Source organism: Gopherus flavomarginatus, chromosome 3, assembly GCF_025201925.1.
Source record: "Gopherus flavomarginatus isolate rGopFla2 chromosome 3, rGopFla2.mat.asm, whole genome shotgun sequence".
Lineage (NCBI taxonomy): Eukaryota > Metazoa > Chordata > Testudines > Testudinidae > Gopherus > Gopherus flavomarginatus.
The window spans coordinates 62,016,378-62,037,312 of NC_066619.1; the positions used below are offsets into that span (position 1 = coordinate 62,016,378).

Here is a 20,935-nt window from a genome sequence, read left to right on the forward strand (position 1 = left end):
CCTAAGCTGGTAAATAAGCTTATGGGGTCTTTCATGCAGGACCCCACATCTGTACCCTAAAATTCAGAGTGTGGAGGAAACCTTGACACATGTAGACTGTTTATCTCAATATAGTTATTGGCCTTTCCATCAGTCAGCCAGTGATTTATTATTCCTTTTCTTTTTGGTTGGCTCCTGGGAAACTAATAGGCTCCAGCTGTTTCTGTTTCCTTCTGCTCTTTCCTCCCAGACAAGGAAATAACCAAATGTCAATACACTAATGCTGGCCACTACCAATGTAGACCTCAAACATGCCAAAAAATATATGTTTAATTCAAATGATTCTTAATATGGCTGCTTTGATTGCCAACATAAAGAGAACAGAAACAAAACATTGCCACATTTCTGAACTAGAGATATTTGTCAATTGTCTTTAAGTAGTATAGCTTATAAACTCCTGTGCTTAATACTGAAAGGTAATGTCCAGCAAGACCACAATAATAGTGATGCCTTTGGACAAGATGCTGGTCTGGCCTGTGCCCTGCCACTATTAATGAGGAGAATAGTGTTCCTACTGGCACCATATAAAGCCCATTTACTGAGAAAATGTGGGGGTTGAGAATTTCACTCATTTTCCTTGAAGTATTGCAGTATATATATTGTGACAAAGTTCCTCCTCTACCTTGGTGGGTCCTGCACTTATTGGCAGATTTGCTCACCTCAGTAATTCACCATGTGGGTCAGGAAACAGCCCAGAGACCTTCCCCTCTGATAGAAGCCACAGTCCATCCAGCTCAATTCCTCCTGGGTCTGATCAGGAGTTGGGAGATCTCAGGGGGAGGGGAACTGGGTCCACCATCTACTCCAGGTTCCAGCCCAGGGCCCTGTGGACTGCAGCTGCCTAGAGTGCCTCCTAGTACAGCTGCAACTCCCTGGGCTACTTCCCCAGGGCCTCCTCCAAACACCTTCTTTATCCTCACCACAGGACCTTCCTCCTAGTATCTGATAATGCTTGTACTCCTCAGTCTTCCAGCAATGTCTTCTCACTCTCAGCTCCTAGTGTTCCTAGCTCCTCACATACACACTACAAACTGAAGTGAGGTCCTTTTTAACTCAGGTGCCCTGATTATCCAGTCTATCCTGATTGATTCTAGCAGTTTCTTCTTAATTGGCTCTAGGTGTCCTAATTAGCCTGCCTGCCTTAGTTGGTTCCAGCAAGTTCTTTCTTGTTCTGGAACTGTCCCTTTTACCTTACCCAGGGAAAAGAGATCTACTTAATCTGGGACTAATATATCTGCCTCACTCCCAATCCTGTTTTTTTCATTAGTTGTCCCCCATATTTATTTGGTATAACGGACCTGTGGATCCTCCCCTTAGGCTGGTGGGAGGTTCTTTGCCCGCCCACTTCCTGGATACCAACAGGAACAGTTGACTTCACTCCCATCCCTATTATCTCATTAGTTGTCCCCCAGAATTATTTGCTTTCCAGGCCCCTTAGGCTGGGGGGAGGGTCCTTTAGCAGTGGGCGGGCTCTGCCCACCCACTTCCTGGTTCCCTATAGGAACACTCCCCTGTAACCATCTGGCCTGACCCTGTCATAATATATTATTTATTAATTCAGATTTGCACTATAGAGTATTGCTGAGGTGCTGTGATCAAGGTCTGCAGTATGGATGGCTTGGGGGAAGGAAGGAAGGAAGCAACACCATGCAATGGCTTTAAGTTCCAAGTTGTTCATATGACATTTTAGATTGTCCTGAGACCAAGAACCTTGTAATTACACGTGATTCAAGTGGGGCACCCCATCCTGTCCCTGATGTGTCTGTGCCCAGTGTCATTGGGGAGGGGACCAAGAAGAATATCAATTTTTTTACGTTCAGCAGGTCTATCCACTACTCCAGTTCTTTAGGATGCAGAGTGGAATTGAGACTCATTTGGTTACAAGGTGGCAAGATGAGAATCAGACAGTCTTCCACCAGTGATGCATAGGTCACTAGCAAAATCTGGCAAGCAGTATCACATACATCCATGTAGACATGGAGCCAAAGAGAGACAAATATGTACGCACTGCAACTATCAATCTTGTCTGCAGGTCATATGGTATTGACTTGATGGAAAGTACACAAACCTGTCCTCTAGCAGGAAAGCTTTTGCCAAACTTAGGGTGACCAGATGTCCAGATTTTATAGGGAGAGTCCCGATTTTTGGGTCTTTTTCTTACATAGGCTCCTATTACCCTCTATCCCCTGTCCCGATTTTTCACACTTGCTGTCTGGTCACCCTAGCCATACTAGAATTGAGGATAACTCCTATACACTTTGTCATCTGCATCAATGACAGACAAATTCTCATAGTTTATGTGAGATGGAAAGAAATTGGACATCTACTTTTGTTTTAAAAATTACTAAAAAGATTTAGTTTAGAGAAACAAGAAATGGCAGGCCAGCTCTGACTAATTGTTTGTCTTACTACAAACTCAGGGGTGTGGTTCCCATCATTGAGTCACAGAGGTTCTTTGACATACTTTGTGGGACACCATGATTAAGACCAAGAAAAATAATCACAACTATTAATCATGGCTATTTTCTAACTAAAGAAAGATAAGAAAACAATAAACGAATGATAAACTGGTTACTTCAATTACAATTTTTTTCCTCTCTGTCTCTTTGTGTAGAGCTTGTAACAGAGATAGCACTCCAGAGATTTTAGGGCAGATGAACCTGCCAGTTTATAGTTGGTAAAGTCAACAATCTTAACTACATTCTATGAAACAGAAAAAACATTTAAATTGGTTACGTAGAAGGGACCATTTAAGGAGTTGTATTGAGACAGGTCAATTAACCAATATTAAACATTTGAAATTTAATTAAATCCTACTTTTTTTTTGTTTACCAGTGTTTAGTCCTCCTTTCCTTTCCAGGAATATATTTTAACCAGTTGGTGATTAACAGGAGAAACTGTTAGTCTTCATTTTTTTCAGTAGTCCAACAAAATCATTGAGATTTTTATATCTAATCCCTGACAGTGTTTTAGTTAACTTTTTCTTACCAATCACTGTTGAAGTCTTCGGGAGGTTTCCTTGGGTTGGTTTCTTCTTAATCTTTGTTTTTCTTATCTGTCTGTGGCAGCTTCCTTTTAGTGGTGGAAAGGCTGAACTGAGGAGTGCTTGCTTTTGAAGCTGAGTAGCCAGGGGTGTTGGGTGCTCACTTGAAAATTTTGTATACCCTTATTATTTTTTATGAAATTATATGAAAATACACCTCTTTAATGCTTGTTCAGATTTAAGTTGGTTGCTGTTATTCTTTTATTGGCTCCATGCCTTAGGGGTTGGCTTAGGTGATACTTTCATCTTCTAAATATGCAATCTTTCTAATATGCAACATTTCTTTAATAGCTCTCTCTGTGGGTGTACATAAATATGTGAAGATTCAGATAACTTTTAAAGTTAAAATTAACTATTTTTAATTCAGTTCATTCTGTGAGGTTTTTTAATTAGCGTTTGACAGGAAATGAAATTTTTTAAAAGTCTATTAATTTCTTCTCTTTATTTAGAGAAGTTTTTAGTTTTCAAAACAGTATTTTAAATTTAATTAACTCTAAGAAAGTCTTTAGCCTAAACTGTTAATTAACCATTACTGTATTCTATGCTTAAATGGCTTCTCACATGAGTAATTAACCTAGCAAGTGACCTTGCTTTAGTTTTATATAACTAAATCATAAGATGTTTTATGTACAAAGTTATTATATGAAAGTTTGCATTTAAATACAAAATATTTACAAATATACCTATTAGTAGAAGCTTATACCATCTAAGCATTTGAGAAACAACGGTTTTCATCTCTAAGTGAAAACGAGTTGGAAGGAGCCAGTAGTTTCTGTAAAAATTGCCCACCATAAGTGTTCTCCAAGTTTAAAGAATGAAAACTGTAGTGTGTTTACAAAAGAAATTAATATCATTAAGGCCATTTCTAGAATTCTTTGAGTGGGTTTAAACAAAGATTTTTCTTTCGGGAAAAAAAAAGAGGGGGGTAGGTTTAGCATAGGTCCACTTTACCTCAAGATTTATTGCTCTGATAACACAAACCTACATTCCTTTCACATTCAAGTTTCTTCCTAAAAGCGTTCACACAGATTGCTGTTTGCTTGTCCTTGGGAGCTAGAAGCAGAAACCTTCTGGAATTTCTTTGACTAGCTTTAACATTTTGTAACATACAGTAATTAGCTAAGCATGTGTATTGTTATATTTCCGAGCATCTTGACTATAATATTCTTGTAGCTATCAATATTTAGTAAAGGTGCACATAAGTTTGTAATTACTTGTTTAAAAGTTGTATTTATTAATATTATTTTTGCATCAATATTGAGATCTCTCTCCTCCATTCACTAGGAGTTCTAAGTGGGAGAACAGGGAAAGGAAGTGATCCAGAGCTCTTTCAGCCTCCATTTGGGACCTGCTGGTCACTTATGAAGGGTCAGAATCCATTAGCTATGGATGTAAGATCTTAACTACAGTTTCTGCTAAGAACTTTTCAATATAGGCCCAGAGTCCAGAGCTTGGCTTGGGCTATAGGTGCTGGCTAATAGAGAATACATAGCTCAGAGGAAGCTGGGGTAAACAGATAACCTTGTGTATTTCAAGTCAGTGAGAGGAGTCAGAATAACTCTGAATGTAATTGGGCATCCTTATCATGAGTTATAGACACATGAAGCACTGAGAAAGGCCTCACGGTTACTCCCTAATGCAGGGAGGAGATAATGGTACAATACCCCTCAGATCCTAGACAAAGTTTGGGGAGAGGCCTAACATGATTATCATGAGTTATGACACCCTCCGCTCACAGATGTATGCCAGTGCTAGCCCACAGAAATGCAAGGGTAAACTTGTGAAATTAAGTACTAATTACTGCTTTTTCGCTTTAAATCCCTAGGAATGTACCTGTTGGTCAACCGAGAGAGCTGCTACCTCATTCCCCTGGACCCTAAAATTAGGATTTAACCTACACACTTTAATAGACATAGTTTGGGGGTAATTACCTGTGTGTCAGCAATATGTTAATTTGGGCCAGGGGCAGAACAATTTATGTAATATTTTAGATCATTGGCTTATTGTGCTTATCTTGTCTTGCTGTTAGAACTGACCCAGAGGTTTGGGAAAACCCATCCCTGTCGCTTCTCTCTGCCCAATGAGCACCATATATACTCTAGTGTAACTAGTTGTTTTGCAGTGTCTCTGAGCCTAATAAGGAAAGTGACACTCCGCCAGTGCTGCATGTAATAAACTCCTGTGCTTGACTCTACACGGTGTGGATTATTGTTCCTTCATTTATATATGAGTAAACATGAATTCCCTGTTTCCTTAGATGAGTCGTACTATGGACAGACACTTAGTGAACACTTTCACTGCTGGAGAGTGTGTGAAAGGCAGACCCCTGTACTGGTAATGGTTGTCTCCACTATGCATCTGAGGTACTTCCTGTGAGCCGGATGGCCATGTGGAAGTATGCAACCTGAAAGTAAAGAAATGTGAACTAATCTTGAGGTTGGAGTGATGGAGGCAAGTGTTACTATCCTGCACCTGCACGTTTGTCTGCATTTTAGATGGAACACTGGAAGATATGAGTGACTGTTAAGAGGTGGTCTTTGAACTTGGCTTTTCTGGATCTCTCATAGATTGATCCAGAAGACAGGGCTTCAACTTCACATCCCTCCACTTGTGGGTTCTTGCAGAAAAGGAGAGGGAGTGAGCACCTGCTTGAGAAGCAAGACTCTCCCAAGCAGAATGGCCATCTTCTATGCATTTTAGTGGAATTAGCCTGTTACAGGATAGACAAGGCTTGAAATGGGTTTTGAGTCCACCATTTTTTGAGTCCTGTGCAGGGTGTGTGTGTGTTATGGGGGAGGGTTGTGTAGGTAGAGAGGCCATCTGCAAGCAGTTTTTGCTTCAGCAAGTGCTAAAGCAGCCTAGGGTAATAAAAATAAAAGAATGAAGGTGATTCTGAAGAATTTCAGAAGTTTGAGAAATTTAGCTAGGGCTAAAATCTAGTGGGTCAGACACCAGCTAGATTCCATCTTGCTGTCATGGGTGGTAAAAGGAAAGTGAGGGAGGGTTGTAGCTGCCTGCCCTCATACCGGGGAATGAGGCAGCATAGGGTACATACACCCCAAGAGACACAGCTATTCAAAAAAATCTGATATGTGCTTGGGGCACATGCATACCTACAGCGGAATCAATACTGACACATACATAAAGTTCTAAGCCCCTCAGGGTAGGAGTGGGTGATCACCCCGCTACAGCCTGTTTTAAATATATTGGCACAGATTCGTTGACCTGGTTAAACTATGCTCAGAGGACTAAAGTGAAGGGAGGGGAACAGGACAAAGATAATTTTATGCCAATTTAAAACTTCCAAGGTCTCAGTGTAAGAGCACTCTCATAACTGCTTTAAGTTGTATGTTCCTAATGGAACATTTTGGCAGCTGCCAATAACAGTGATACCCCAGTTATGCCTTTTTCAAAGAACATCCCTATCCCAAGAGCCAGAGGGTGGGAAGAATGTGTATGCACTTATGCTAATGTTTTGCACAGATCCCCTGACTCATTCAGTGCACAAGATGTGTGGCCCGATAATATTTACTGCACACTGTTCAAACTGTATCACTATAGCATATGAGTGTTTCACAACATGCCCGTGAGGTGAAGGGGTTGTATTATTCCCCTTTTACACAAAGGGAACTGAGGCACTAATTTTGGGTCCCCAAATAAAGATGTTGAGGGCTTGATTTTTTCAGAGTCCTGAGCATTACATAGCATTTTATATGTTCAGAGCACTGGTCCCCCTGACTTTAATTGCAGATATGAGTGCTCAGACTTCTGCAAATCAGATCCCAGGGTTTCAAGCTGGGCACGCACAAAATGAGGAGCACACAATTCGTGACCACCTGTGAAAAGTTTAAGTGCCTAGCTTTACACAGGAAGTCTGTGGCTGAGGCAGGGATAGAATCCAATTCACCCAGGAAGCATTCAGTTGCATTTATCATTGGACTAAACTTTCTTTTCCAGCAATCCCCACCTCATTCACTACACAACTCTAATTCACCCCAGAGCATGGTACAGTCTGTACACTTAATGAGGCTGGGTTCCTGTGGAAAAAATAGTATGTGATAATGTAATTAAAGACTATCATAAGGCATATGCACAAGGTAGGGTGACCACATTTCCTAAAGGGAAAATGGGATACAGTGTTGGGATAGCCTCAGTCCTCCCTCCCTGTCCCCGCCGCCAGGGGTTGGCCAACCTGCTTGCCTGAGCTCTGCCACCCCCCTGCGCATGGGGCTGGCATCGCTGCTCACTCAAGCCCTGCCTACCCTCCTACGCAGGGCTGGCATTTCTGCTCTCTCCCCCGCCCCCATGATCTTCCACACTCCACTTTGATCTAGTAAAAAAAAAAAAAAAAAAAAGGACAAATGCCCACTTTTGCCAAAAAAGTCAGGACAGCCAGGACAGGGCTTAAGAAAGGGACTGTCCTGACCTGGTATGGTCACCCCAGTACAAGAAGACTGAATTAGGATAGCACACACAACTTTAATACTGGCATTTCCTAACTTCTGAGTGCTGGTGAAGGTTGAAGTCATTCTTTTGATCTAGTTTTTTTGCGTAATTTCCTAGGATTTTTTTTTAAAGCAAACTGAAAAAAAAAGTAATTGTATCACATGGCATATTGACACCCCATATGATTCTTCAGCAGGGCTGAAGCCTTTAGATCCAGTTCATGTACCTCTGTCACTTGAACTGATTAACTGACACATGCAGTAATTCGTCATCCTCGATGAGGACCAGCCCAAGCAGAGGATGACACATGTACTCTGCCAGTATGTTTCAGAGACATTTCCTGGCAACAGAGGAATGGTGATAATCAAAACTCTTGGGTTCCATTCCGGATTCTGGAGGGCAGTGTGCATGACTGAATAAAGCAAGCAGGAGTTAATCATAGTTGGGCAGATACCAGGTGTGTTCCACTTTTGTCTGTAATTTGATTACCCAGTTTAATTGGTACATCTAGTTACTAGTGAAAAGAAATATTCAATTACACCACAAAGCAAATAAGGATTTATAACAGAAACATCAATTCCACGTTCATGTACATTAAAACTAAGAAAAAGTTTGGCTTCCACTATAATTGCAGCACAGTTATGAGAATTTGTCTCCTGTAGTTAAGATTTTAAACTTGTATTTTATAATCACGTTTGAACAAGCACATCCATGAAGACATAACACAGTATAAAATACAAAGCAAATAAAAAAACCAAACAACCCCCCTCCGAAATATAAATAATAAGAAGAGTATAAAAAAGAATAAACAAGTATAAAATTAAGGGATTTATTAAAATAGGAAGAGTTTGGAAAATATATGGAAAAAACATTCTTGAAGGCCTGAATAGATGTTGAAAACTAATAATAATTTTAAAAAAGGGATAAAAACAGAGTAACATTTTAACATTATCTTGTCAGTCCACTAATAAAGGTTTCAGAGTTTCCCTTTCTTTTGTAGTTACTTTCTACAGACGTAGAAAGCATATTTCCCAATAGCTTATTCTCATTATTAGATTTCTGCTGCTGATTTTGCACCGTTATTTTTATGGGTCAGAAATTAGTTTTAAAATAATTGCTAATATTGACGATCACTTATATTACATAAGAGGTCTTCCTTCTAAAACATCTAAAATATCATTTAAACTATACTCAAGGCATCTAAGAAATTCTCGTAGTTCTCTACTTAAATAGCCAGTTGTGTTACATCCTACCCACGTATCAAATACATTATATCCAATTCCAAAACCATCTGGCACCACTGGCCCAAATCCACCAAGATGAATTGCAGGACTGTGTAGCGTACTAGTTGAAAGGATAATATGGTTTAGTTTTCGGTAGGCTGAGTCAAGAAATAGTTCAGGAGTAGGATCACCTCTGGACACTGAAAGATGTTTTAATGCAAACAAATGGCGATCAAATCCTTTACCTAAATAAAACAAAAAGGTGCAAAGTGTGTTAAGAATACAGAAAATATGCAGGTTATTTATTAAAGTGCAATATTACAAAACTTACCTGTAGCTAAGAATAATGTTGGTATGCTCCAACATTTTAATCAATTAGATATTTATTGTTCATTCTGTAGCTATAATAATAAAAGAGGCATTGTCTTACATTAAAAATTGACAATCTTATATTTTCTGCTTGTATGTAGGCCAATTATTTAGGCATCTAAGTAGGAAATTAAGAGCGCAACTTTAGCCACCCATTTTTGAAAATTTTAGCACTTCATAGGACTCATAATGTAAGCATAAATTTCTCTTAATAATTAAGCAATTCCCTTATTATCTCACCTTCCCTTCCACCCCCAAAAATGAAACTCTTTCTTTAATACGACTCTTTCCCAAAACCAACAGATTAAAACAAACTGTGGAATTTCCAGGCCAGCCTTTTATGCACTTAATTTGGTATTCTTCTGGAACTCACAGTTGGAGTCAGTAGGGAGTACAGGGAGAATAAAGGCTATGCCCCATGTGCGCACTATTTCAGAATAAAAGTTACATTATACTGGATCAATTACTCCACTTTGGAAGCACAGTAGGATAATTATTCTGGAATAAGATAATTTAAAATAAATTTATTCTGCAACAGCTATTCCAGTCAATTTCCCAGCATAGACAAGACCTAAGAAAAGAGAAGGAAGAACAGAAACAGAAGTGAGGCTCCTACTGAGAGTGATCAGGAAAAGGACATCAGGTAAACTTACTCCACTTAAAACCCTAAAATCAAAATAAAGAATTCTAAGGATTAAGCGCTGCTCCAATTGCCTATTTTGTCACATCACCACTAGTATTCAATTAATTACTATTTAAAGATTTAAGATACTTTGGAGTTTGAAAGGCATTATATATAAACACGTAATTCTATTATTTTACTTGAAACCTAAGTAAATATTCAGACACTCCCCATATTGCCTTCTCTTGGTTACTGGGACATTGTACATGCTCAAAGGCTGTATTTACTTCATACTTAAAGTGAACAAAATGATGTGCAACATACATCCAGCTGTATTACTCATTATACAGAGCTATGATGCTTTACAAACATATACATGTGAAAGGTCCATGCCCCAGTCAGCTTGCAACTTAAATATGAGTAAACATGTACTGATTTACTCAATATACTTTTCATATCCAAATAGAGATGAATCAGCTCAATGCACCTCAGCTTTTATTACACCAATATTTTGTTTCCACTTAACTTTTTTATGATGAAAATTCCTTTTTCCAGCTTTGTTCCTCCTTCTCTTCTATTATGTACTTCCCCTAGCCCTCCCCTTCCCTTATTTTTGCCTTTCCCTTGTTACCCCACTTCACTGTATTGTATATGAGCATAATAGAACTGACTATAATTCTAATCTCTGAGTGGATGGAATACGAAACAGGAATTCTTAAAGGTGGCCTACAAGGCAGACATGGAGAAAAAATTGGAGTGATACTAGTTCTTGACTTCATTATAAAGTATACATAAGGCCTGAAAAGATGGCCGGGGGGGGGGGGAAGGGAATAATACCTTATACTTTACAAATTCAAGTATAAGGTATTATCTAACCCTGGAAGATTTGGTGGCAATTAAATTGTCATAAGAGAAAAGGGATTGACTTATGGGTATCTGAAGAGACTTTTAGTCAATCTTTCAAACTCTTTGTTTTTGTTAACACTTATTTAAATTCAATGCCTAATAAGCAGTTTTGACAAAAGAAGTGCTTCTGTTAATGATTCAACAACTCTAATTGCTTCAATTAAGATGCAAGATCTAAAAATATATGTCACCCAGGACCCTCAATACGTTCTCCAGCAAATCAGAGTTGACACTGCTGATATTTCTAAGCTAAAAAAAACAAGCAAAATCCATGTTTAAACAATGCCATTGTTTCAGACAATCTTTATAAATAAATGATAAGAAAGTGAAAAGGGCAGAAGGTCATTTTAAAAAAATCCTTTGAAGGTTTAAAATGGATATATAACAACAGGAATTGGGATCTTAACATATCTTTCTAAAAACAACTTCAGGTATCACAACACCTAGAAAAAATATTACTAAAATTTGAAAGACCACATTGGCATGGAACTAACCTAATGCAGCTTCCAGTTGCAACCGTCTGTGATATTTTGAACATTCATCAATCATATTTCTCAGTTCTGCTACACTGTGTTTGCTTCGTTCGTCAACAAATGCATGTGAACATTGTTTTGTTACTATAGACGTGGGTCGAATAGTTTCCGTGCGGCCATGTTTAAAAGCAGCAGTGCTACATGCTTCATAAGAAGAAATAATTTTTCCAAACTGTCGATAAGCAGTTATCTGACATGCAAGTTGAAAAACAGCATCTGGACTCAGCTTTTGTTTCACTAAAAATTCTTTCCCAAACTTTCTGAATTCAAACATCCTCACAGATATTTTCTCATTTGTTTCTTCAAATTTCGTACGTGCAGCATTTATAGCAGATTGGATTGAATCATTCAATTTAAACTCCAGTCTCTCACACTTGGTAGCACTTAATGCAGCAGGACTAGAATGGGGTACAATAGCTGGGTGCCTTGTACTGTTTCTATATACTTCATTAACAAAACGAAGTACTGCAACTCCATCTCCCCAAGAATGCTCAAAATTTACCCCTGCAGTGCCATCACTAGTGATAATCAGACTAAAGGATTTGTCAAACCAACGATTAAAACCACGTCCATGAAGCATACAATGTGAAAGCTCAGTATCATCCTTTGGGGAAATATTGTCTAAGCATAGGCAAAAAACTGCACTATCAATTTTTCGTAAGTTGTCTTCATTGCCTGCTTCGAGAAGCTGTTGTCTTACTGCTGCCCAAGTATTTCTGTCTTCTGTGGTGAGATAACAAAGGGAAAACTCAGGCAAGCGATCTGCATCTTGTAAAATATAAATTAACTGAGCCTGGATTTCAGATGGATGCAGAATATTATCATCAGGATCCAAAACATTGAAAACATAAAAATGTCCATTTCTCATCACCAACAAATGTTTTCCCAATTCATTAGTAAAAAGTTCATCTTTGTTTAATTTAGGAATTCTGGAACTGTTGAAGAGACGCTTATATTGTGACATATCTAAGGGATATGCGTTTACCATATAAGCTCCATACCAAGACACAGAGGTTGGAAGAAGGCGAATAAACTTTTTGAAGAGCCTACTCTGGCTCCATTTTGGATTGACATAATAGATATCTGGCCGTAAAAGCTCATTATTTAGAGAGTTAAGAAATTTTATTGATGATACTACCAGATTTGTTGCCCTCACTACCTGGCTGTTGTATGCTTCTTTTGGATCAGGATTTAAAGATATAAAAGGGTTGAAGTTTAAAACAACAGGATCTCTCGCACAGAGATACATATCAAACCAGGGATCTACAAAAAACAAAACACACAAAAAAAATTGAGAATTAAGTTAATAAAATATATTTTACCATTTTGATGTACAAACCTATTTTTATAGACACACCATTTGTATACAACATCTCATTATTGTAATGAATTATTTGTTTCAAATGAGTACACAGACATTTATGAACATAATCTAAAAAGAGTATGAAGCACTCAAACTATAGATACATAACTGATTTATCTTTTCTATTTTCAATTTCCACTTCAGATCTGAAAAGGATACGCTTTCATTGCAGTGCATAGGGATTAAGGGGTAAATTCATACACTGGATAGCTCCACTGAAGTCAAAAGCATTAAATCCAGATTTAATTTGGCCTGAGGCATAAAACTCGCAATCAGTTGGCTCTTCAATAGCAAAGTAACAGTTGTCTAAGAAATATCTATGATAGGTAATCACAAGCTGTACAGCTCATTTCTCACACAAACTATACTGAATAGCAGTTTTGAAAGTAGACTAGGAGTAAAGACCCAAATATTTTGTTCCCCTCCCAGCAATACCACTGATTTGTTTTTTTGACATAGGGCATGTTAGTAAATTTGTTAGTGCTTCGGGTTTACCCATCAGTAAAATGAATATAACAGTTATCTACTTCATATGAGTGTTTTGAAGTTTAATGTATTAATATTTATAAAATACTCGTGGAGCCTCATGTGAAAGCAACTATATAAGCACAAAACACTGCAAAAAAAGAAGAAATATAAACATTTGGTTTTGCTTTTCACTGCTTCTTTATAATGCCTGAAAATAGTTTCAATTCCCTCCCTGTCCATTCCTCAAAATAACTATTTCATTCTGCTTGCTTTTTATATTTGAAATTTCATATCCTTACTTCCCACTCTTTGTTGGAAGATCTTGGCTATACCTTCAGAGGACCCAAATAGTAATGTCACACAAGACTTTAACCCAAATTGCATTTCTCTCTACCACCATTTGAGAAGTCGAAATGGATTATAAAGTTAAGGACTCTCTGCCAAAGAGAAGGGAGTGAAGACATAATATCCCTGACATTTCAAAAGTAAACAAGAAGCAAAAATATCCCAAACAAACCTATTATTTGGGAAAAAGTCTGAAGTAGTCTTTACACATTGTAAAGAGGCAGTAAAAGAATAAAAACAAAATAGTATATTTATGCTTTACAGTTTACCTCTATATAATATTCAATATTTTACTCCTAAATGTTCATATGGCAGAGCATCTTAATGATTTGAACTCTTATCTAGGTCTCCCTTTGCATCCCCTCTGAGTAACTAATTTAGGGAAAAGGGTCAGAAACCAGTTGTCTGATTAAAAGGAACTGAGAGAGTGATTCTGTGGGGACTTCTTGTTGTCCCTTTTCTCAGGATCTGGGAGAGCAAATGCCTACCATTAGGACATGAAGGCAAGAGCTAGGAAATACCAAATTCAAACTAAAATATTTTAAATTAAGACGACAAGTTGAGGTTTTGTTAGTAAGGCCAAATCAAAACCGAGTCAGAAGGAATAGTCCGTAAGACTCAGACTTGACATTAGTTGATTTCAATGGAAATGCACAGCAGTTGCCATGCAGATCCAGCAGAAAAAGTAACCCAAGTACTTTAATAGTAAGTTTCAAAAGAGGTTAATGATTCCAATAGACAACTGAATGTTAGAACTTTTAAAATAATGATAAAATAGAAAACAAACCTGATATATAACTTGTATGCTTATTCTTTTTATCGAATTCAACAAGATCTCGGTGTAACTTCCTGCCCACTCCTTTTTCAAACTCCCTGGCAATTCTTTCAGTATTTCTATAGTATTGAAAACAGTTATTATTATAATATAGGTTCTTTAAGAGTAACTTTTAATTATAGTATTTCATTAAAATGCTATTCCTTTTTGTGTAGTAACAAAGTTTAGTACAACTTTATGGCGTAGCTCATTATGTAATGAGATTGTAAACTCTTTAGGACAGGAACTGTCTTTTTGTATGGGTTTGAACTTCACTTAGCAATGTGGTCCAGATTCTTGTTTGGGGCCCTGAGGTGCTGCCACAGTACAAGTAATTATTGCTTTATTTCAGGGGTTGGCAACCTTTCAGAAGTGGTGTGCTGAGTCTTCATTTATTCACTCTGATTTAAGGTTTTGTGTGCCAGTCATATATTTTAACATTTTTAGGTGGTCTATTTCTATAAGTCTATAATCTATAACTAAACTCTTGTTGTATGTAAAGTAAATAAGGTTTTTTAAATGTTTAAGAAGCTTCATTTAAAATTCAATTAAAATGCAGAGCCCTCAGACTGGTGCCAGGACCTGGACATGGTGAGTGCCACTGAAAACATTGTCCCTTTTTAAAGTACAGATTAGGGCACCTAATTCCACTGGTCCATGAACCACATCTTCAATTAGTTGATCCAATTAGGTAACCGTACTCCCAATTCTGCAACTAATTCATATAAGCAGACCACCAGGTTCCCACAGAGCTCTACTCAAGTCAATGTGACTATGCGTGTGTGCAAGGATTCACACAGAAAAATTAGAACTGTTCCTCTGTCCACTAATGACTTGACAAAGTACCTAGTACTTGCTGGAGAAATTTTGAGTATTTTGACTTTTGATTAAGTTGTTGTCATAACCTTAGTCCCAGATTTGGACCTTAGCGTCCAAAATATGGGGGTTAGCATGAAAACCTCCAAGCTTAGTTACCAGCTTGGACCTGGTACCTGCTGCCACCACCCAAAAAATTAGAGTGTTTTGGGGCACTCTGGTCCCCCTGAAAAACCTTCCCTGGGACCCCAAGACCCAAATCCCTTGAGTCTCACAACAAAGGGAAATAATCCTTTTTCCCTTTCCCCCCTCCAGGTGCTCCTGGAGAGATACACAGACACAAGCTCTGTGAAACTACACAGAGTGACTCCCCCTCTCTGTTCCCAATCCTGGAAACAAATAGTACTTTCCTATTCCCCCAGAGGGAATGCAAAATCAGGCTAGCAAATCCAACACACAGATCTCCCCGATTTCTTCCTCCCACCAATTCCCTGGTGAGTACAGACTCAATTTCCCTGAAGTAAAGAAAAACTCCAACAGGTCTTAAAAGAAAGCTTTATATAAAAAGAAAGAAAAATACATACAAATGGTCTCTCTGTATTAAGATGATACAATACAGGGTCAATTGCTTAAAAGAATATTGAATAAACAGCCTTATTCAAAAAGAATACAAATCAAAGCACTCCAGCACTTATATTCATGCAAATACCAAAGAAAAGAAACCATATAACTTACTATCTGATCTCTTTGTCCTTACACTTAGAAACAGAAGACTAGAAAGTAGAAACTGCTTCTCCAAAGCTCAGAGAAAGCAGGCAGACAGAAAACAAAGACTCAGACACAAACTTCCCTCCACCCAGAGTTGAAAAAATCCGGTTTCCTGATTGGTCCTCTGGTCAGGTGCTTCAGGTGGAAGAGACATTAACCCTTAGCTATCTGTTTATGACAGTTGTATTTTGGAAAGGAGCTTCTGCTAATGTATTTTATAGTTGAATTAGGATATAAAAAATAAAAAGTTGCTGCCTTATAACATACGTAAGCTCTTGCTTCTTCCTGAAGTAAATCAAGTGATAGGAAGAGTTACTTAATTTTCTATTCAGGATTCTGGCATATTTTGTGTTCTTGGCTTTGTATGTGGAATGAATTGATTCAATAATGTCACCAGAAAACGCTAATCCTGCAAGCTGTTCTTGACTTCAACCTCTACCTGCACTGCATGACTTGCAGGATGGGGGCCTACCTTTGTTCAAAAGCAGAAGAGTAGATACGAGATACAGTAGGATGGGTCTAATTATCCCAAGGGCACAAATTTCATCAGTAATAAAGAGATGTCTCTACCTACTTGATTCACAAGTCACAGCACAAGAAATGTGGTCCTTGCATGACCTACTTGTAGAATAATTTCAATAAAGCAAGGGGACATGGGAAAACTCTTGCTGAGCTTGACCCTCCTGTAGGTTAAAAATAGATTAACTCTTCCTTCAAGATATGTAGGGTTCCAAGATAAGGCTCCAATCCTACAGACATTTAAGAACGCAAGGTCCAATTGTCAAGCCAAACTTTATCCTCAGTTGCACTTGTTCCACTTCAAAGGACTGATGGCAAAATAGATAAATGGAACCTTATTAATGGTCATGAGCCAGAAAAAAAAACAACTCGCTTTAAGATTTAGTAAGAATTTTTAGGGCTGGTATTTAAAAACATCTTTTTATTGAAAATTGAGCAAATCTAATCTGGAGTCACTGAGAGCCAATAAATATGGAACCACAACTCCGCTCCTCCCTTTTTTTTTTAAAGTGACTTTTCAGTATAGTAGCAAACTTCAATGAAAAAAAGGCAGCAAACATGTTGATGAAATATTGTGAAAATAACAGTAATGCTGTGCTTGGAACTTGTATGCCAAGTTTTAAGATGAGTGTGAATTCTAATAGCCCAATTACAATCTGGTCTTCATTTAAATGCCTCCTACTCCTTGTCATTTTTCGTACCTGTACTGATCATCATCCAATAGAGGTTTCTGAGCAGCCAAATATCTCTTCACAGTATCCTCCAATTTTGGAACAGGTAATCTAGAAGTGCAGAATTTTAACACAAAACTATTAAATAAGTTAAAAATACATTTATTACTAATATGGGGAAAGCAACGAGAACATTAAAATCCATGAAAAAAATGTATGGTGATGCACCCATGAAAGATGCTATGTGACTAATGAAAGTTTCTTGAATGGGAGGTGAATACTATACTGACAGCAAACCTGGGGGACTCGGGGAAATAGTGGGAGTCGGGAAAAGAGAAATAAAAGAGTGGAGACAGAAACTGAAAGGAGAGTGGATTTATGTATTATATACATATTTTTTTTAAATGATGAGGCTATAATCCCAACTAATTCTGTGACTACAGGAAGTATTTGAGATTTGTGCTGAGATCACCGATTATTAATTTAGTATGTTATTCTTCTGTTTGTACTGCACCTCGCATGATGGGTGTCCTAGTCCATGACTAGGGCTCCTAGATTCTACAGTAATACAAACAATAATAAATTATAACTGCAGCCCTGAACAAATGCATTTTCATAAAAAATCAAGAATTACATTTTAAACCAAAAGTCTCTTTTTCCTGAAGAGAATATCCCCTCTTATGAACTGTTACTCAGTACTAATTACATTTTGTTAACCACTGCATAGTTTACTTATCTGGGTACAATCTCCAGTATCTACACTGTATTTTTACTTCGTTTCATGACTTGTGCTTCTGTATAGGCAATTACATTTTGCAATAATGAGAACTTGAAACTTTGTACACTATTGAGCAAGTTCTATTGTGATTTGTGCGGAGGCCACAGAGAGGGTTTCTACAAATACCACATGCAATGTTGCTCAGTGGCATTTCACTCTACAGATGTTGTGTGTTAGGTCAGTGTGCCCAAAGACTGTAACCAGAGGATCAAAACAGGTCAAGGATGCTGCTAATCCTGCAGGACCAGATTAAAGTAGTCCAGAACTCTAGCCATACCCCTGCACGGGAGTCCCCTTGACCCAGACCCAGCACTGTGGCAATGTCACCTACACCATGGCCTTATTCCTCACTTTGGGGGATATGGGGTAGTGGAAGGGGTCACATGAGACTTGTAGGTGGACTGGTGGGCAGGTTGGGACTCCCACTTCCCTGGATCACAACATTGTCCCTTCTGGGAGGCTGGGGTTTGTCCTGGAGGACGCTGGCTGTGCCTATAACCAATCCTCTGTCCAAAGTCCCCTACTGACAGCATCCTAGCAGACTCATGATGAGGTGGTATCAGTAAAGGCCTCCACACACTGATTCTTTTGTTGGGATAGTGTTGGCAGGACCCTCCCTCAGCCCACCTCTAAAGCAGCATGTTTCACAGTTAGCTCCCATTTAGGTGAATGGGGCAGTTCTTCCATCTCACAGTTAGGCTATCTTAAAAGCAAGAGAGAATGCATTAAATAGGCATCTATCAAGTAGTTACATAGAGTTTGTGTTTTCAAGATTTTCTTCACAATTATGAGGGGTAAAAACATTTTTTTTGTTTTATTAAAGTTGATATTCTAATACCATCACATAAATCAGAGCCAAAGCCCTAGGCATGGGCATACTGTGCGTATGCCTTAAGCTTAAGCTGGCCCTACCTGCTGGCAAGCTACAGGAGTGGCCAGCATGGTTGTAGTAGCGTTCCTGGTTTTTTTACTCTTTTTGGTTATTAATCATTAAAACGTGGTAACACAACTACCTACAAAGCAGGCATGCAACTTGTCCTACTTAAGGGACTGTTTCTTCGGTAACATTAAAAAAATGAAAATAATCACTCTTAAACATGCACAGTAAGCATCTAAGCTTTCATCAACTCTACCCCCTGTGTAGCATCACACGGGAGCAAGGAGGCCTATATTTTCTGACCTGACTAGGGCATTACTGGGGGGGCGGGAGGGTAAAGGGGAACAAGCAAGTACTGGTCCCATAATGTTAGAGTCTCTTGGCAGTTTTGATTACATTCCACACTAGTCAGCAAATTCTATTTTTCAAGACAAGTTTATATTTTTCCCTTGGAAGAGAACCATGTCAGTGAAAAGGAAATACTATTTTACACAATATATCCCAGGATATATCTATACTGCAATTAAACATCCATGACTGGCTCATGTCAGCCAACTCACGCTTGTGGGGCTTGGCCTAAAGGGCTGTTTAATTGCAGTATAGATGTCTGGGCTTGCGTTCCAGCTTGAGTGTCTACACCGCAATTAAACAGCCCCTTCACCTGGTCAGCTGACACACACCAGCTGTGGGTTTTTAACTGTAGTATAGACATACCCATAGAGGCCAACACCTAAATAAGGACTGAAAAACTATTGCATTTATATAGATGAGTAAAAGAAATACATTAATTAGGTGTTTTCTTTTAAAAAATAATGGATGAAAACTCTCAAGCATCAGGGCATTGGCAACCACTAAATCAAACTGGGAAGGGGGGTATTCCTAATAGGAAGATTATTTCTTAGCTATCTTTGGAGGGGAGTCATTTTTTGAAATATTTAGTACTAGCCACAGTCAACAGAATATTAGACTAGATAGCCAATCCATCAGTCTGATCCAGCATGGAAGTTTCTGTTTTCCAATGGGGAAGATGTGCATATGCTAAGGCCTTTAGCTCTGCCTTTGCTCAGCTCTTCAGAGGCTGGTTGTGGGAGGGCTGGAGACAATCTCCTTTACACAGCCATCCCACGAGATTACATAGGCATCCCACAGAGTTTTCTGTCTCTGCTCAGGGACTCTCATCACCTTCATAGGGAGCAAATGCATTCACTGGGGAGCTGATCCAAACAGAGGCTGATAGTAAAGCTGGCAAACAGCCCTTGCCGGGAAGAAGCAAATTCTGAATGACCAGGGAAGCAGCGTAGGGAAGGCCTCCATGTCTTGGGGTGCAGCATGAACATTTCTGCAGTTCTAGGACAGGTACAGGATTGCACTCCAGTGCAGTCTCAGATCATGGGTGTTCTGCCCTCTGCAAAGGACTGCAGCTCTTGCCAAGTGTTTGCAAGGGGGCCTTAGGATGGCCTGTGCTGCACGCCAGTTCCAGCCCATACACTGGCTCTCTAAAGCAGGGGTTCCCAACCTTTTTCTTTCTAAGACCCCACCAACATGCTACAAAAACTTCACGGCCCACTTGTACCACAATAACGGGTTTTCTGCCAGCCCCAGTGTGATGCGGTAGCAACCAGGGCAATTGCCTGGGGCCCCACACTACGCTGCTCAAGCTTTGGCTTCAGCAGCAGGTTGCAAGACTTAAGGCCATGGGCTTCAGCACCACGCGGCGTGGTTTCAGCTCTCTGCCGTGGCCCCCCGAGTGTAATGCTAGCCTCCTTGGTGATCTCCCCTGCTCACGGCCCCCAGGGGGCCCTGGGCGAGAACGATGGTGGTGCGGGGGAAGAGGTGTGTGGAGAGGGCCGGCTATCGGGGGCTGGGTGTGTGTGTGTGTGTGGGGGGGGGAGGGAGCCCCGGGGGGGAGCCCCAGGGGCAGTATCAGAGAGGAGAGGCCGGCCAGAGTCTGCCCGCGAATTCGCTGCTGCTGCAGCCGCCTCTTCCCCCATTTCGGGTGTCCAGGGTCCGGGTCCCCGCCGTGCCCGAGGCAGCACCTGGGCAGGCTGTCCTGGAAGTGCATGGTGGGGATCGTGCTCCTGTGCACGAAGTGATGGTCCGTGTCCAGCTCCGAGATGATGCTCTCGGTCAGCCCCACGGTCCGCCAGTACCCGCGGCGCCCAACGGGCCCCGGCCGCCTCAGCAGGCCGCCGCCGCACGCGGGCCGGGCACGGAGCATGTTTCGCTGCGGACCCGGGGCCCGGCTCAGCACCCCAGCGCTGGGAACCGAGCAGCCGCTCACACCAACATGTCCGCGCGGGAGGGCGGCGGTTGAAGGAATGAGCGGTGCGCCTGC

At 39.8% G+C, this 20,935-nt stretch overlaps 2 protein-coding genes across 10 annotated transcripts in view; one reads left to right on the top strand and one right to left on the bottom strand.

The window, feature by feature from the left end:
• The window catches only part of RFESD (Rieske Fe-S domain containing), a 29,871-nt gene extending 24,595 nt beyond the window's left edge, over window positions 1-5,276 (top strand). For 6 of the 7 annotated variants that reach the window (XR_007773141.1, XR_007773137.1, XR_007773138.1 and 3 more), the window contains one exon: window positions 4,908-5,276. The gene's annotated coding sequence lies outside the window, so the exon portion shown is untranslated. Of the gene's footprint in view, window positions 1-4,366; window positions 4,474-4,907 lie in introns of all 7 variants that reach the window. The other variant, XR_007773139.1, reaches the window with a different exon arrangement.
• A 3,168-nt stretch (window positions 5,277-8,444) lies between these two features.
• Window positions 8,445-20,881, bottom strand: LOC127046630 (carnitine O-palmitoyltransferase 2, mitochondrial-like). 3 transcript variants are annotated; one of them, XM_050943878.1, is made up of 5 exons: window positions 20,637-20,881; window positions 16,976-17,056; window positions 14,145-14,251; window positions 11,143-12,444; window positions 8,445-8,996 (listed from the first exon to the last, which is right to left on the bottom strand). In XM_050943878.1, the coding sequence occupies exons 1-5, from the start codon at window positions 20,816-20,818 to the stop codon at window positions 8,668-8,670; spliced, it is 2,001 nt and encodes a 666-aa protein (XP_050799835.1). In that variant the 5' UTR covers window positions 20,819-20,881; the 3' UTR covers window positions 8,445-8,667. The 3 variants fall into 3 exon arrangements, with proteins under 3 accessions (XP_050799835.1, XP_050799836.1, XP_050799837.1); XM_050943879.1 differs by lacking the exon at window positions 14,145-14,251 and having other exon boundaries at window positions 20,637-20,725; XM_050943880.1 differs by lacking the exons at window positions 14,145-14,251; window positions 20,637-20,881 and having other exon boundaries at window positions 16,976-17,067.
• Window positions 20,882-20,935: the final 54 nt, after the last annotated feature.

What these genes read in the sequence shown, in the direction of transcription:
- LOC127046630 (XM_050943878.1), bottom strand. Translation starts at nt 20,818, where the DNA reads ATGCTCCGTGCCCGGCCCGCGTGCGGCGGCGGCCTGCTGAGGCGGCCG. An exon ending in TTCCAGGACAGCCTGCCCAG is followed by an intron (nt 17,057 to 20,636) that starts GTGCTGCCTCGG and finishes CTGCACTTCTAG; the next exon opens with ATTACCTGTTCCAAAATTGG. An exon ending in GCAACTGGAAGCTGCATTAG is followed by an intron (nt 8,997 to 11,142) that starts GTTAGTTCCATG and finishes TGTTTTATTTAG; the next exon opens with GTAAAGGATTTGATCGCCAT.